General features: G+C 40.7%; 1 protein-coding gene across 1 annotated transcript; it reads left to right on the top strand.

Moving 5' to 3' along the window:
• The first annotated feature begins 7,312 nt into the window (after positions 1-7,312).
• Positions 7,313-11,414, top strand: LOC130880805 (zinc finger BED domain-containing protein 4-like). Its single transcript, XM_057780023.1, is given in 3 exon segments — positions 7,313-7,785; positions 7,869-9,639; positions 9,641-11,414. Coding segments are annotated over 3 exon segments (3,516 nt in total). The 5' UTR covers positions 7,313-7,588; the 3' UTR covers positions 11,189-11,414.
• The last annotated feature ends 1,960 nt before the right edge of the window (positions 11,415-13,374 follow it).

Below are 13,374 nucleotides of genomic sequence, written 5' to 3'. Positions count from 1 at the left end.
TTTTTTCTTTCTGCTATTTTTTTAAAAAATGTATTTATTTAAAAGCTATTTTTCCTATTTTACATACAAGTACCAGTTCTCACTCCTTCCCCTCCTCCCGTTTCCTCCATCTTTCCCCCACCCCACCCCCCATATATTCCTCAGAGAGGGTAAAACTTCCCATGAGAAGTCACTAAAGTCTACCACATTGCTTTGAGGCAGGACCAAGGCCCTCCCCACTATATCTAGACTTAGTAAGGTATCTCTCCAAAGAGAATGGTTTCAAAAAGACAGTACAAGCAATAGGCATAAATTTTGGTTTTACTGCCAGGGATCCCACAGTCTGAGTCAGACATACAACTGTCACCCACATTCAGAAGGCCTAGTTTGGTCCTATGCTGGTTCCCCGCTATTAGTTCAGAGTCGGTGAGCTCCCCTTAGCACAGGTAAGTTGTTTCAGTGAATATTGCTTTCATGATCTTGACCCCATTGCTTGTATTCTTGTTCCTCCCTCTCTTCATCTGGACTTTGAGAGGAGGTGAAAGAGAGGGGGAAAAAGAACTTGAAGAAATTTGATGGCCAAGGTGGAGAAGGACAGAGAGGGAGAACAAGGAAAGTGTTATCTTGATTGAAGGAGCCATTATGGTGTTAGCAAGAAACCTGGCATTAGAGAAATTCCCAGGATTCTACAAAGATGACCCCAGCTAAGACCCTAAGCAACTGTGGAGAGGATGCCTGAACTGGCCTTGCTCTTAGTAAGATTGATGACTATCTTAAAACCTTCATCCAGCAATTGTTGGAAACAGATGCAGAGATCTGCAACGGAGCACTGGACTGACACTGCAGATTCTTGTTAACCTCAGAACTGACAAAAAACAGATGTTCCCGCTTGTGTAGACAGGTAGCAGTACTTGGCCACAGAAGCACTTATGTGCTGCAAATATTTACACCACTTATAAAAGACATAACAAGGCAGATAACAGAGGCATATTATGGGAAAATATTTTAAGAAATTAATAATTGATATGTCATTAACATTATCCTGTCACTCTCATAATAAATGATTGAGTGCCAAAAGGCAATTGTGCTAGGATGATGTGACACCTCTACAATACTATAAACACTTAGTAAAAAATGAGCTTTTTGTAGGAACTGATGTTTCCAGACAACAAAATAAGTGACATATTCATATGGCAACTAAAGAAATAAATTATCGAATGTATATATATATATATATAGCTATTATTGGAAAATTTAGGTATAGATTATGTAGATTACTATTAGGTTATAAATCTGTGCTGCTTTATAGGCCCTACTGCATTTGCTTGTTTAGGTTGGTTTTTGATACTTGATCTTATGTAGGCCAGACTGAGCATGCATTTCAGACTCTACATATCTCTCCAGAATAATGGGATTATAAATGGGCACTACCATATAGGAATTGACAAGGATCTACTTTAAAAGCTGCCTCAATGCAAATTCCATTCTTAATTTGGATGCAGATTTGAGGAATGCAAATACACTGCAATAACTTGACTTAAATTTTTAATTCAATACAAAAATACATATAACAAAGGCAAACTGATTCGTGAAAAATAGTAAACCAAAGTTATTCTACAAGCAGCTGAAATACAATTAAAATCAGTTTCTAAAAGAAATGTATCATATAGTGAACTACAGAAATTTAAAATCTTCATTAATTCTTTCATAAAATTAAGGAAAACTATTCTGTTCATTACACATTCATGCTGAGACTAGAATTACACTGTCATTGACAATCAAATGTAGTAAGAATAAGTAAATGTGTAGATAAGTTTAACCTCAAATTTTTACTTACAGAATTTTCTAAAAAAAAAAAAAACCTGTTATTTCTACTAAAAACAAAAAAAAATATTTCTACTAAGCATATAAAATTGCATGGTATTTATTTTGTGATCAACTCTTCTGAAAATTATCTTTATTTTGTGCTAGGAGAATCAGCACACTGTGTGACTCAAATATTGATGCCGGATTAACTGTGATCATCATTAACACCACCAAAACATGAAGCTGATCAGTCCTTGTCAGTACACACAGACTTTAGTGAACAGTTGTCAAATAGAAATGAATGGAAATAAATTGTTAATTAAATACAGTTTAGAATTGCAAGTCTTTTGTGTTTTGTTGTAAAATTATGTTTCTCACAAGTAAATATACTGATTTCCAAACTGAGATTTCTTTATTTATGCAATATTGAATGAGTTATTAAAGATAAAATAATAGTAATTGTTTTAAGTGAAAGAAATCATTGATGATAAAGATAGGAACTACTTCAAGTGCTTATTATAACACTGAATTTATTTAGAAAACCATTAGATATTACTTTATGGATAATGAAATTGAGACAGGACTGACCACTTTAAAATAAAAAGAAAATGCTAATGGTTATTATGGTATTTAATCACTTGTATAATTAAAACATTAACCATTAAAACTCTTTCTTATACTTGTATCTCAACTAAATATCCTTATAGAGTCAATAATATTTCAGAGAATTTGAACATCTAAGATACTCATAAGTCTTTATGATATTTATGTTACAGAAATCTTCAATGTTTTTTCTATATCTGTGAGTTAGAGTTCATTGACCAGATGAGGGTTCATTTTTATGTTCTGATATTTGTACATTTATTTTTAAACATAATGTAGACTCACACACTCTTAATATAAATAATTAGCATAGATAAAACCAGTTTTGAATCAATTTTATTAATATTAGGAAAATTCAATTTTGTCTAATATGATTCTTTGAGTGGGAATCAAAGGAACAGGGTTTAACAAGAGAAGGAATATTAATTAAATATTTAATAAAAACAGAATGCATGGCACCAAGGTCTGTTTGCTTTCGGTTTGATCTTCCTCACTCTACTTTTCACAATAATTCTCTACTCTCCTGTGATATCTTCCAATATAATTATATTTCACAGACACAGCAGGTGATGCATAAGTGGCTGGCAGCTTTGCGTTTTATTAGCTCTATGTTCCATAAGGTTCAGACAGAAAAGTAGAGATATAAATCTTGAACAAAAATATGTTTTGAACAGCTATATACAGCAAAGAGTTTAAGTGAATTATTTGTGTAGGTTTGTTCAAGGGTAATTCTATTTCAAAGTTAAATACATAGCAATGACTTATGAATTACCACCATCCAAGGGAGGCCTTACTGAATAGTTTGAATGGAAGAGAAAGCGGAAAGACAAACACTTAAGCAACACTGCAATAAAAATGACACTTGAGCACTAAGTCATATGTATAATCTTGTCTTACAGATTTAGGAATGTATTTTAGTTCACTCTTCTGTAGACTCTGTAAATGAATCATAAAATGTGTTGTTTTGGTCAGTTATATAATAAAAACAATTATCAAAACGTGAATTTATTTCAAAATTTATTTTCATCTTTACACCTTAAATTTAAAAAGCTGTAGTATATTTCAAAATAACCATCCAATTTCACTTTTTTTCTTTTTTCTTATAACATAATTTCTCATTGATTTGTTGGGAATTTCACATCATACACCGCAATCCCACTCCCCTCCCAGTTCCTCCATATCCTCTCTTCACCCCTGCAGCACCCCGCACAAAGAACTACCAAAATCAATTTAATACAAGACACTATGAATTTATTTATTTATTTTGTCTTATTTATTTATTTATTTATTTTTATTCTTTTTTAATTAAAATTTCCACCTGCTCCCTGTTTCCCATTTCCCTCCCTCCTCCCACATATTGCCCCCTCCCCCCACTCCCCTCCCCCTATCCCCACTCCTCTTCTCCTCCCCCCACTCCATTCCCCCTCCCTCTCGATACTGAAGAGCAGTCCAAATTCCCTGCCCTGAGGGAAGACCAAGGTCCTCCCACTTCTATCTAGGTCCAGGAAGGTGAGCATCCAAACAGGCTAAGCTCCCACAAAGCCAGTTCATGTATTAGGATCGAAACCTAGTGCCATTGTCCTTGGCTTCTCATCAGCTTTCATTGTCCGCCATGTTCAGAGAGTCCAGTTTCAACCCATGCTTATTCAGTCCCAGTCCAGACACTATAAATTTAGATGTAAAACAAAGACTACCATTCCATAACAGGGTATACACAACCATGTCCAGGGATGTACTCACAGAGAAGCTGATGAGTGAAAACACTTCCAGCCTGCTGAAGCACCATATATATTCTGCTGTAAAACACTGTTGGCATATTAATAGTATACAAGTCTTGATGTCTTGTGTCTTTAAAGAAATATACCTTGTTTAATTATGCTTACAAGTACTCTTTATATAGTATTAATGATGAATGTGTATGTGGAAACAAATGATATACTAGGCTGGGTTCTCTAGAAGAACAGAGCTTATAGAATATATGCATGTATATATATATGTGTGTGTGTGTGTGTGTGTGTGTGTGTAAACACATGTATTTACACACAGACATATTTGGGATTTATTAGAATGGCTTACAGGCTGTGGTATAGTCGGTCTAACACTGGCTGTCTACCAACAGAAGGTTCAAGAATCTAGCACTTTTCAGTTCATGAAGCTGTATATCTCAACTGGTTTTCAGTAATGCCAGTGAAGGAATGTACTTGCAAGTAAGAGTGAAAGCAAAGAGGTAAAGAGAGCAAGCTTTCTTCTTCCAAGTATTTTATACAGGCTGCCAGCAATAGGTCAGCCTCCAATTAAAGTTGGCTCTTTCCATCTCAAAATATCAAAATTAAAGATGGATCTTTCTGATAGAGGAGGGACTATGTGCTATTTCATTGGTTAATAAAGAAACTGCCTTGGCTCTGATAGGACAGAAAATTAGGTAGGCGGAGTAGACAGAACAGAATGCTGGGAGAAAGAAGAAGATTCAAGCAGTCACCATGATTCTCCCACTTGAGACAGACACAGGTTAAGATCTTTCCTGGTAAGCTACCTTGTGGTGCTACACAGATTAGTAAATATGGGTTAAAGCAAGGTGTGAAAATTAGCCAATAAAAGGCTACAGATAACAGGCCAGGCAGTATTTAAAAGAATACAATTTGTGTGTTGTTATTTCCAGGGCTAAGCTAGCCACGTGGGAGCCGGGAGGCAGGAACGCAGCCTGCTGCTCCCTACTACATCTTTCTACCTGAAATGATCCAGATTTCTTGTGTGAACTCCTTCAGCCAATAGCCTTTAAAATGCCAACCCACTTGGGGCATGGTCTCATGTACTATAAATGCAGATGAAAAGTGTGCTCAGCCCTTTTTGCTACTGGATTCGATACAGTTTCTAGCACATGCAGAAGACTGTGAATCACTTTCATTACTGTGACTTTATCCCCAAATAAATAAACGTTTGTTATTTATTCCAGGCTATTGTGGAACTCTTTGGTATGACAACAAATGGGCACCCATGTGTCCTGAGACCACACCATTGCTGAACTCTGCCAAGAACCCTGCATGTGGCCTTCTCCCACCCCACACAGCTGAACTACTCCTCTGGCATCCAACAATATTAGCTACTAATTATTATTAGCTTACTCAAGTAATAATAATAATAGTGAGATTACTTGTGAGCTATTATTTATAACAGTTTACATTGGCTTTTTTATTGATACAAATTATATTTGTTATAGTGAATAAGCTCCTATTTCTCTTTACAATATTTGTGTACCTATGAAAAGTTATTTTGTCATATTATATATATATATATATATATATGTGGATTTACCTCTCCTTAAGATATTTTATATATTGATGAAATTTTAGGATATATTTATCGTATTGCACTAAGCATTTCTACCACTGATCAAGATACACACATACACACACACATACACGCACACACACACATATATATGTATATATATATATCATTTATATTTTGAGGTGGTAATTGTCTTCATTTGCTGCACATTTGTTTAAAGATTGTTTAATTTTTAATGAAGTCAAAATTTATATGAAGCCTTAAGGTATATAAATATTATTAATTACAGGACAATAGTCATCCATGTTTGTCATACTTAGACTAATCAGGTTCTTTAGATGCATAGAGATTGTATTCCACATAGATAGGTAATCTTCGAATACTTCAAAGAACTGCAGAATATGGCATTTAAACAACTTAGGATTCTGTTGACATGAGACACAGTTGCTCCTAGCAGCACTGTTCTATTCCAGAGAGAATGTTGGGCACAAAAAACACCCCACTTGGAGATAATTTTCTTCTTGTCAAAAGAGGCCATTGTGGAAAGAACTGCCTCTAACTTGACTGCTGCGAAATGCACAGTGTCTAAACTGGACAAGCAGGATACAAACAAAAAGTCTGTCAGACCTTGTCAAGACAGGCTAAGACAGTTTTTAAAACTTTCCTGCCTCTGAAAATGGTCTGCCAGACACTCTAGACCTAAGTCAAAGTTGGTTGCCCCAATGTTGCAAATGAGACTTTGGGTGATTACCTTGATAGCCAGTCTTGCACTTTTTGGAAGTTGCTTGATTACACTTCTTGTTTATTCGGGTAATTCAGGTAATAATATTTCCCTTTACAGGTATTTGATGGGGTTGAAGACTAAATAGTCATTGTTAATTTCCTCTCATGACTTAGCAAAGCCATTTTTAGTAATAGACTTAGACTCCTTAGGATAAGATAAATATTGAAACTTTTAGCATATGTTTATTGTTTGATGTTGTTCATGCTGGTAATTCTAATTTTTTTTGTAGGTTTTTGCTTCTTTTCCATGGACAAGACTTGATAATTTTTCTTATTATATATAGCTATGTATTAGGCTTAGAACTCTCTTATCTAGACAGAAGGAGGAAGTGCTGTGAGAACTCCTTCAGCCAATAGCCTTTAAGCTACCAGTCCTCTTTGGGTGTGGTCTCATGCACTATAAGTGCAGACAAAAAACATATGTACCGGGCCCCGCCCCCGACCCCCCGCGCGGGGCCCTGGGAGGGGCGCAGCCTCTGGCGTCGTCGCGGGTGGCGGGGCGGGCGGCGGGGCTGGGGCGGCGGGAGGGGCGGCGGGGGCAGACAAAGCAGCTAATGAATGGGCGCGCCCGTCGCGCTGTCCGCAGCCCGCGGGCCCGCGCTGGCCTCAGGTCTCTGGTGGACCTAGAGTCTGGAAAGAGAACTGGGAAGTGGCGCTCTAGAAGCGTGGGGACAGTAAGTGGCCATGGTCACTACCTCTGCCTCTTCACTTCAAATCTGCATTTTCTGTGTGCCTGGCTTCAAATCCTTTAATTTTGACTTCTGGTTGACCTGATGAGAGGAGGGAGTAGGATATGCAAAAGGACTGTGTGTGTGCCCGCAAGATGGTGGGGCTCCTGTCTTGGAGAAGAGAAACAAGCCTGTGCTGCATGTGTTGGTGTACTCACCAAGAAGTACTTGTTTGCAGCGCTCCTGGAGAACTGCACTCCTCGCCCTGTGACAGTGTGCTTGTGGGAGCCACATGCTCTGCTTTCCGGTGACATGGATGGTCAGCCATAGCAACATCCTAGAAGATGGGATTATGAAAAAGTGAATAAAGTACTTTGGGAGTCACAAGTGGGTATCATAACCAGTTTCTATTCACCTAAGATGTCAGAATAATGAAGCAGCCAGGATAATTATGGTTGGTCATGGAGGATAAGCAGGAAACTTGTCCCAAGGGGGACAGTGATTTTGTTTCTGACAAAGTAAATTTCAAAATAGAAGAAGATGATACTCAAACTCCTTGTCACACTTTGGAAAGAGTGGACTTTAAAAGTGAGCCAGAGGATATGAGACAGACAGACAGTGGCGACGAGCAGGCAGAAATCAGGGCAACACAGGACAGGCCCCAAAAGCTACAGAGAAACCCTGTCTTGAAAAATCCAAAAAAAAAAAAAAAAAAAAAAAAAAAGAAATCAGGGCAACAAGCTGTGCCTGTCAGCCTCCTGGGAAATACTTACCTGCTGAGAGTGAGGATGACTATGGCTCCCTCTTCTCCCAGTATAGTAGCACACTGTACAATGTTGCCATGGAAGCCGTGACCCAGAGTCTTCTTTCTAGCCGACACATAAACTCCAGGAAGAAGTCTCCAGCTTGGAAGCATTTCTTTATCTCTCCTCGAGATAGCACTAAAGCAATATGCACATGCTGCATGAAAGAGTTCAGTAGGGGCAAAAATGAAAAAGACTTGAGTACAAGTTGCCTCATGAGACATGTGAGGCGGGCACATCCCACCAAGCTCATTCAAGAAAACGGAAGTCTATCAGCAGGGTCCTCCTTTCCCTCTCCCTCTCTTCTGCTTCCACCACAGCCTACAGATGTGGGAGATCTCAGCACTGTGCTCTCACCTGTCAAACTTGTCCAGAAAATGGCTCCCAAAATTCCATCCCCTGACCAAATAATGGAAGAGTCTGTGACTGTGGTCCCTTCTGAAGAGGTGTCCTCTGATGTGTCTATCACTAAAAAGTACAGCAGAGAAGAGGCCTTAGTGGGCTCATCCCCCAACCTCTCCATGCTCCATTACGATGACACTTCAGAAAGCATGGCAGAGAGAAACTTTCCCCTTCCCAAAAGCACATCTGGGTCCAGGAGGAGGTCAGCCGTCTGGAAGCACTTCTACCTGTCACCCCTTGATAGCTCCAAGGCGGTCTGTGTCCACTGTATGAATGAGTTCAGCAGGGGGAAGAACGGGAAGGACCTGGGCACAAGCTGCCTCATCAGGCACATGTGGCGAGCACATCGATCCATTGTACTCCAGGAGAATGGGGGCAGCACAGGCATCCCACCATTGTACCCTATGCCTCCTACCCTGCTGCCTGCCCTGCTGCCCCCAGAGGGGGATCTAAACTCTGCATCGTTGTCTCCAGGAAAACAAGTTAAAGAGTGCCCTTCTGCCTCCTCTTCCCCAGACAGGCTGCCTGAAGACCTGTCATCACACCCCAATCCTGGGGGTGTGCCCCGGGAAGATGTGTCCATGTTGTCATCCTCTGATGACTTGGGGGAGGCCTCTGTAGTATCTTCTCCAGAGAAGCAGCCAACAGATGCACTAAGTCCAAGGTTTGAATCAGGTACTGTCTTCCAGCAGAATAAGAAGGTCATGAGAAGACTGAAGTCAGAAGTCTGGCATCACTTTTCCCTGGCCCCCATGGACAGTCTCAAAGCTGTGTGTCGGTACTGTAGCCGTGTCATTAGTCGAGGGAAGAAGGGGGACGTAGGAACCAGTTGTTTGATGAGACATCTGTACAGACGCCACCCTGAGGTTGTTGGGACCCAGAAGGAGTTTCTGGGTGCAAGTTTGGCAAACTCTCCATATGCCACTTTGGCCTCTGCAGAAAGCTCCTCCAAATTAACTGACTTGCCAGCAGTGGTGAGAAAAAACCATCAAGGTGTGTATCCTACCAACAGCAAGAAGACCTCAAAGCTCTGGAACCACTTTTCTATTTGCTCTGCAGATTCAACCAAGGTGGTGTGCCTGCACTGTGGCCGGACCATCAGCAGGGGCAAGAAGCCCACCAACCTGGGCACCAGCTGCCTCTTGAGACATCTGCAGCGATTCCATGGCCATGTACTCAAGAATGATGTCTCAGAGGCCACTCTGCCCCGTTCTTCAGGCATACGGAGGCCTCTGGGCTTGGAGCTTTCAGGGACTTCCTCTTTCCGTGACTCAACTGAAAAGCTCTATGACTCTCACCCAGTTGCCAAAAAAAATCACAAGTCTCATAGCTGAAATGATTGCACTTGACCTTCAGCCATACTCCCTTGTAGACAACATTGGCTTTAATAGGCTGCTCGAATACTTGAAACCTCAATACTCCTTACCCTCCCCTTCCTACTTCTCTAGAACAGCTATCCCAGGTATGTATGACAATGTGAAGCAGATAATTATGTCACATCTGAAGGAAGCTGAGAGTGGTGTAGTCCACTTCACCTCTGGAATATGGATGAGTAGCCAGACTCGTGAGTACCTGACCCTTACAGCTCACTGGGTCACCTTCGCACCTGCTGTCCGACCACATTGTGAGGACCACCACTGCTCAGCACTCTTAGATGTGTCACCGATTGACTGTGATTACAGTGGAAATAGCATTCAGAAGCAGCTGGAGTGTTGGTGGGAAGCCTGGGTGACCTCCATCGGCCTTCAGATTGGCATCACTGTCACTGACAATCCAAGCATAGGGAAGATGCTGAATGAGGGCGAACATTCAAGTGTGCAGTGCTTCAGCCACACAGTGAATCTGATTGTGAGTGAAGCTATCAAGAGCCAGAGGATGGTGCAGAACTTACTGAGCATTGCCCGAAAGCTGTGTGAGCGAGTCCATCGGTCGCCCAGGGCAAGAGAGAAGCTAGCAGAGCTCCAGAAGGAGTATGAGCTACCGCAGCATCAGCTGATCCAGGATGTACCATCCAAGTGGAGCACGTCATTCCACATGCTTGAACGGCTAATTGAGCAGAAGAGGGCAGTTAATGAGGTGTCCATTGAGTGTAACTTCAGAGAATTGATCAGCTGTGACCAGTGGGAGGTTATGTAGTCTGTGTGCCATGTGCTGAGACCGTTTGTTGCTGCAAGCCGAGAGATGAGTGCCCACATGTCTACCCTGAGCCAGGTCATCCCCATGATCCACATCCTCAGCAGGAAAGTCGAGATGCTCTTTGGGGAGACAATGGGCATTGACACCATGCTCAAGTCCCTCAAGGAAGCCATGGCAAGCCGCCTGTCTGCCACCCTCCATGACCCCAGGTACATCTTTGCCACGCTGCTGGACCCTCGCTACAAAGCTTCTCTGTTCACAGAGGAAGAGGCAGAACAGTACAGGCAAGACTTAATCAGGGAGCTAGAAATATTGAATTCTACCTCAGAGGACACAGCCACCTCCAGTGGCTGTGACTCAGGGTCCCCACTTAAAGACACTGGCACAGGGGAGAACCTGTGGTCACTTGTTGCACCAATAAAGAGAGATAAGAGAGAGAAGCTACCCGAAGACATGGTGCTTGCGTATTTGGAGGAAGAGGTGCTGGAACACAGCTGTGACCCACTTACCTACTGGAACCTGAAGCGGTCATCCTGGCCTGGACTGTCTACCTTAGCAGTCCGATTTCTGGGCTGCCCCCCAAGTGCAGTCCCCTCAGAAAAGCTCTTCAGCACACCCATGGAGGCTGGCAGCTTTGGACAGCCCAGGCTCACGATGGAGCATTTTGAAAAGCTCATCTTTTTAAAAGTGAATCTCCCCTTGATATGCTTTCAGTATTGAACTCATGATGGAGCCACCAGGCTGGAAATGCGCTTCAGAGTGCTAGCTATGGTGCCAGGGCTGACTCGCCTGGCAGGGCCATGTAGGACACCAGACCAGGTATCTGGGGCCGCCTGCCAGTTCTCACCATAATATCCACATGTGCCTTACTCCTCCTTCAGGCCAGGTGTCGAGGTGCGTTTTCAGAAGCCCGCTAGAAACAGTCTTGGCAATTATGAAATAGGATGATCAGGTTTAATTCATAACTATAAAGGTTTTTTTTTGTTGGCTTTTTTTAGGGGATAGTAATTTGTTTTACTAGAATGAAGGGAAGATATAAACAATTTTATTGTGTAGGGTTTTTATCCAGTTGTATAAAAACCACAAATCAGGTGCTGTATTTTAATTAAATATTATTTTAACTGCAACAAAACAGCTTTTGTGGCTGTCAGATGAAACCTGTAAATAGGAGGTGGAGGTTAAGCCATCCTGACTGAATAGTTCTTAACCACCGGCTCCAAAGTATATCGAGAAGAGAATATTCTGGAAGCTGTTTACTGTAACAGAAACCAGGCATTTGAAAACAAAACTGAACTTAGTCGTATCATGGAGTATCAGTTACGTGGTTGTTTGGTCACGAGAACTTTTCCATGTCAGGCGTTTGCATTCAGGTTTTACATGATCAGTTAACTCAGAGATACCCTACTTATCATGAACTCCTTGAAATTGGATCCACGTTTTAAAGTCATGCTTAGGGTCTCACCAGTGCATGATAGGACACGTTTACAGCAGATGGCCTGTTGATCAAATCTCCATGCCTCTGATTTATTTTGCGTCTCTACACAATAAAGCTATCTCATAAGAAGTATGCACTGACAACCCCACCCCTCCGTTTGCTCAGACTATAGCTCAGATTCTACTTTGAGGAGATAGCTTGTTAACAGGGAAAGCGCTTGTTTATTGCAGTCATCAGAAAAGCCTTAGGCATTTAGATTTTTTTCCTATGATAGGGAAGATTCAACTATCACCAGGGTATTATTATAAAATCCCAAGGATATCAAAAGGAAATATCAAATGTCAGACTCCAAAGTTTTTGCTTTAATGTCTAAAGAAAAGAATTCATTTTCTCATTCAAATTAATTAAATATTATGGGTGAGACAAATCACTCATTTGCCTCTGACCTTTTAGAAAAAGCTGTTCTTTTGTTGAAATACTGTATGTAGGCTCAGTCTAAATTTGTGTGAACTATGATTTAGTGTATTTATAAATGATGAAGTTGGATTCTGAAATTAAACTTTTTATTTGCGATTTTCAAAAAAAAAAACATATGTAACTTTTTTTTTCTTGGATTTGGTTCCAGTTCCCAGTGCATGCAGAGAACTGCAGATCGCTACCCTTACTGTGAGTGGACTAAATAGATAAACCTTTGTTATACTCCTTTCCTGGTCATTATAGAACTCTTTGGTATAACAACAGAGATTAAAAGTTAAAAGTGGGTCTTCTCACTTCAAATGACTTAGTTAATAAAACATCCCTCATGGGTGTGTCCAGATGATTGGTTTTTGTTAATTCCAGATGTTGTCAATTTGAAAACTGAGAATATCCATCACAGGCACATATGCATTTTACCAAGTAGGTGACCTTCAAATACAGAAAATACAATACAAATTGTCTGACGACATATATTCAAATATTGCAATTGACTGCATTTTTGATTAAAAAGCTTTAGTGAGATTCCAAAGTGTCATGAGCTTTGGGGAATTTCTAAGTTGGTCAGCTGGCCTGGTCAACTTTACATGTTCTTGGTACTATTGCCTGATTTGGTAAGTTAAGAATTACACTTATTGCCTGAATAAGAGCTATTAATAAGGATGGGTCAGTGACAGACATCCAATGTAGTGCCTACTGGTAGGTGCAGCCTTAATGTGAACTGAATTCTGATACTGGGTTTGTAGAAAAGCCACGGAGGTGAGCAAAAGACCTACAGAAATGATCAGCTGTTTCAAATAGGAATTCAACCTTGAGCTGATAGTCCAAAAGAATAATTTCCCATTGATTCTATACAAATAGGGTCAGCATTTCCAGAAAGTAACCTGAAATAGTCCTAGAGAATTCAGGCGCATATGTTACTATTCAAATAATCTCTTTGCATTGCTAATCAAAGTAGCACATTTCTGCATTATTCTCACTCTAAACTAAATGTATC

Source organism: Chionomys nivalis, chromosome 1, assembly GCF_950005125.1.
Source record: "Chionomys nivalis chromosome 1, mChiNiv1.1, whole genome shotgun sequence".
NCBI lineage: Eukaryota > Metazoa > Chordata > Mammalia > Rodentia > Cricetidae > Chionomys > Chionomys nivalis.
This window is presented reverse-complemented; position numbering and strand designations above follow the sequence as displayed.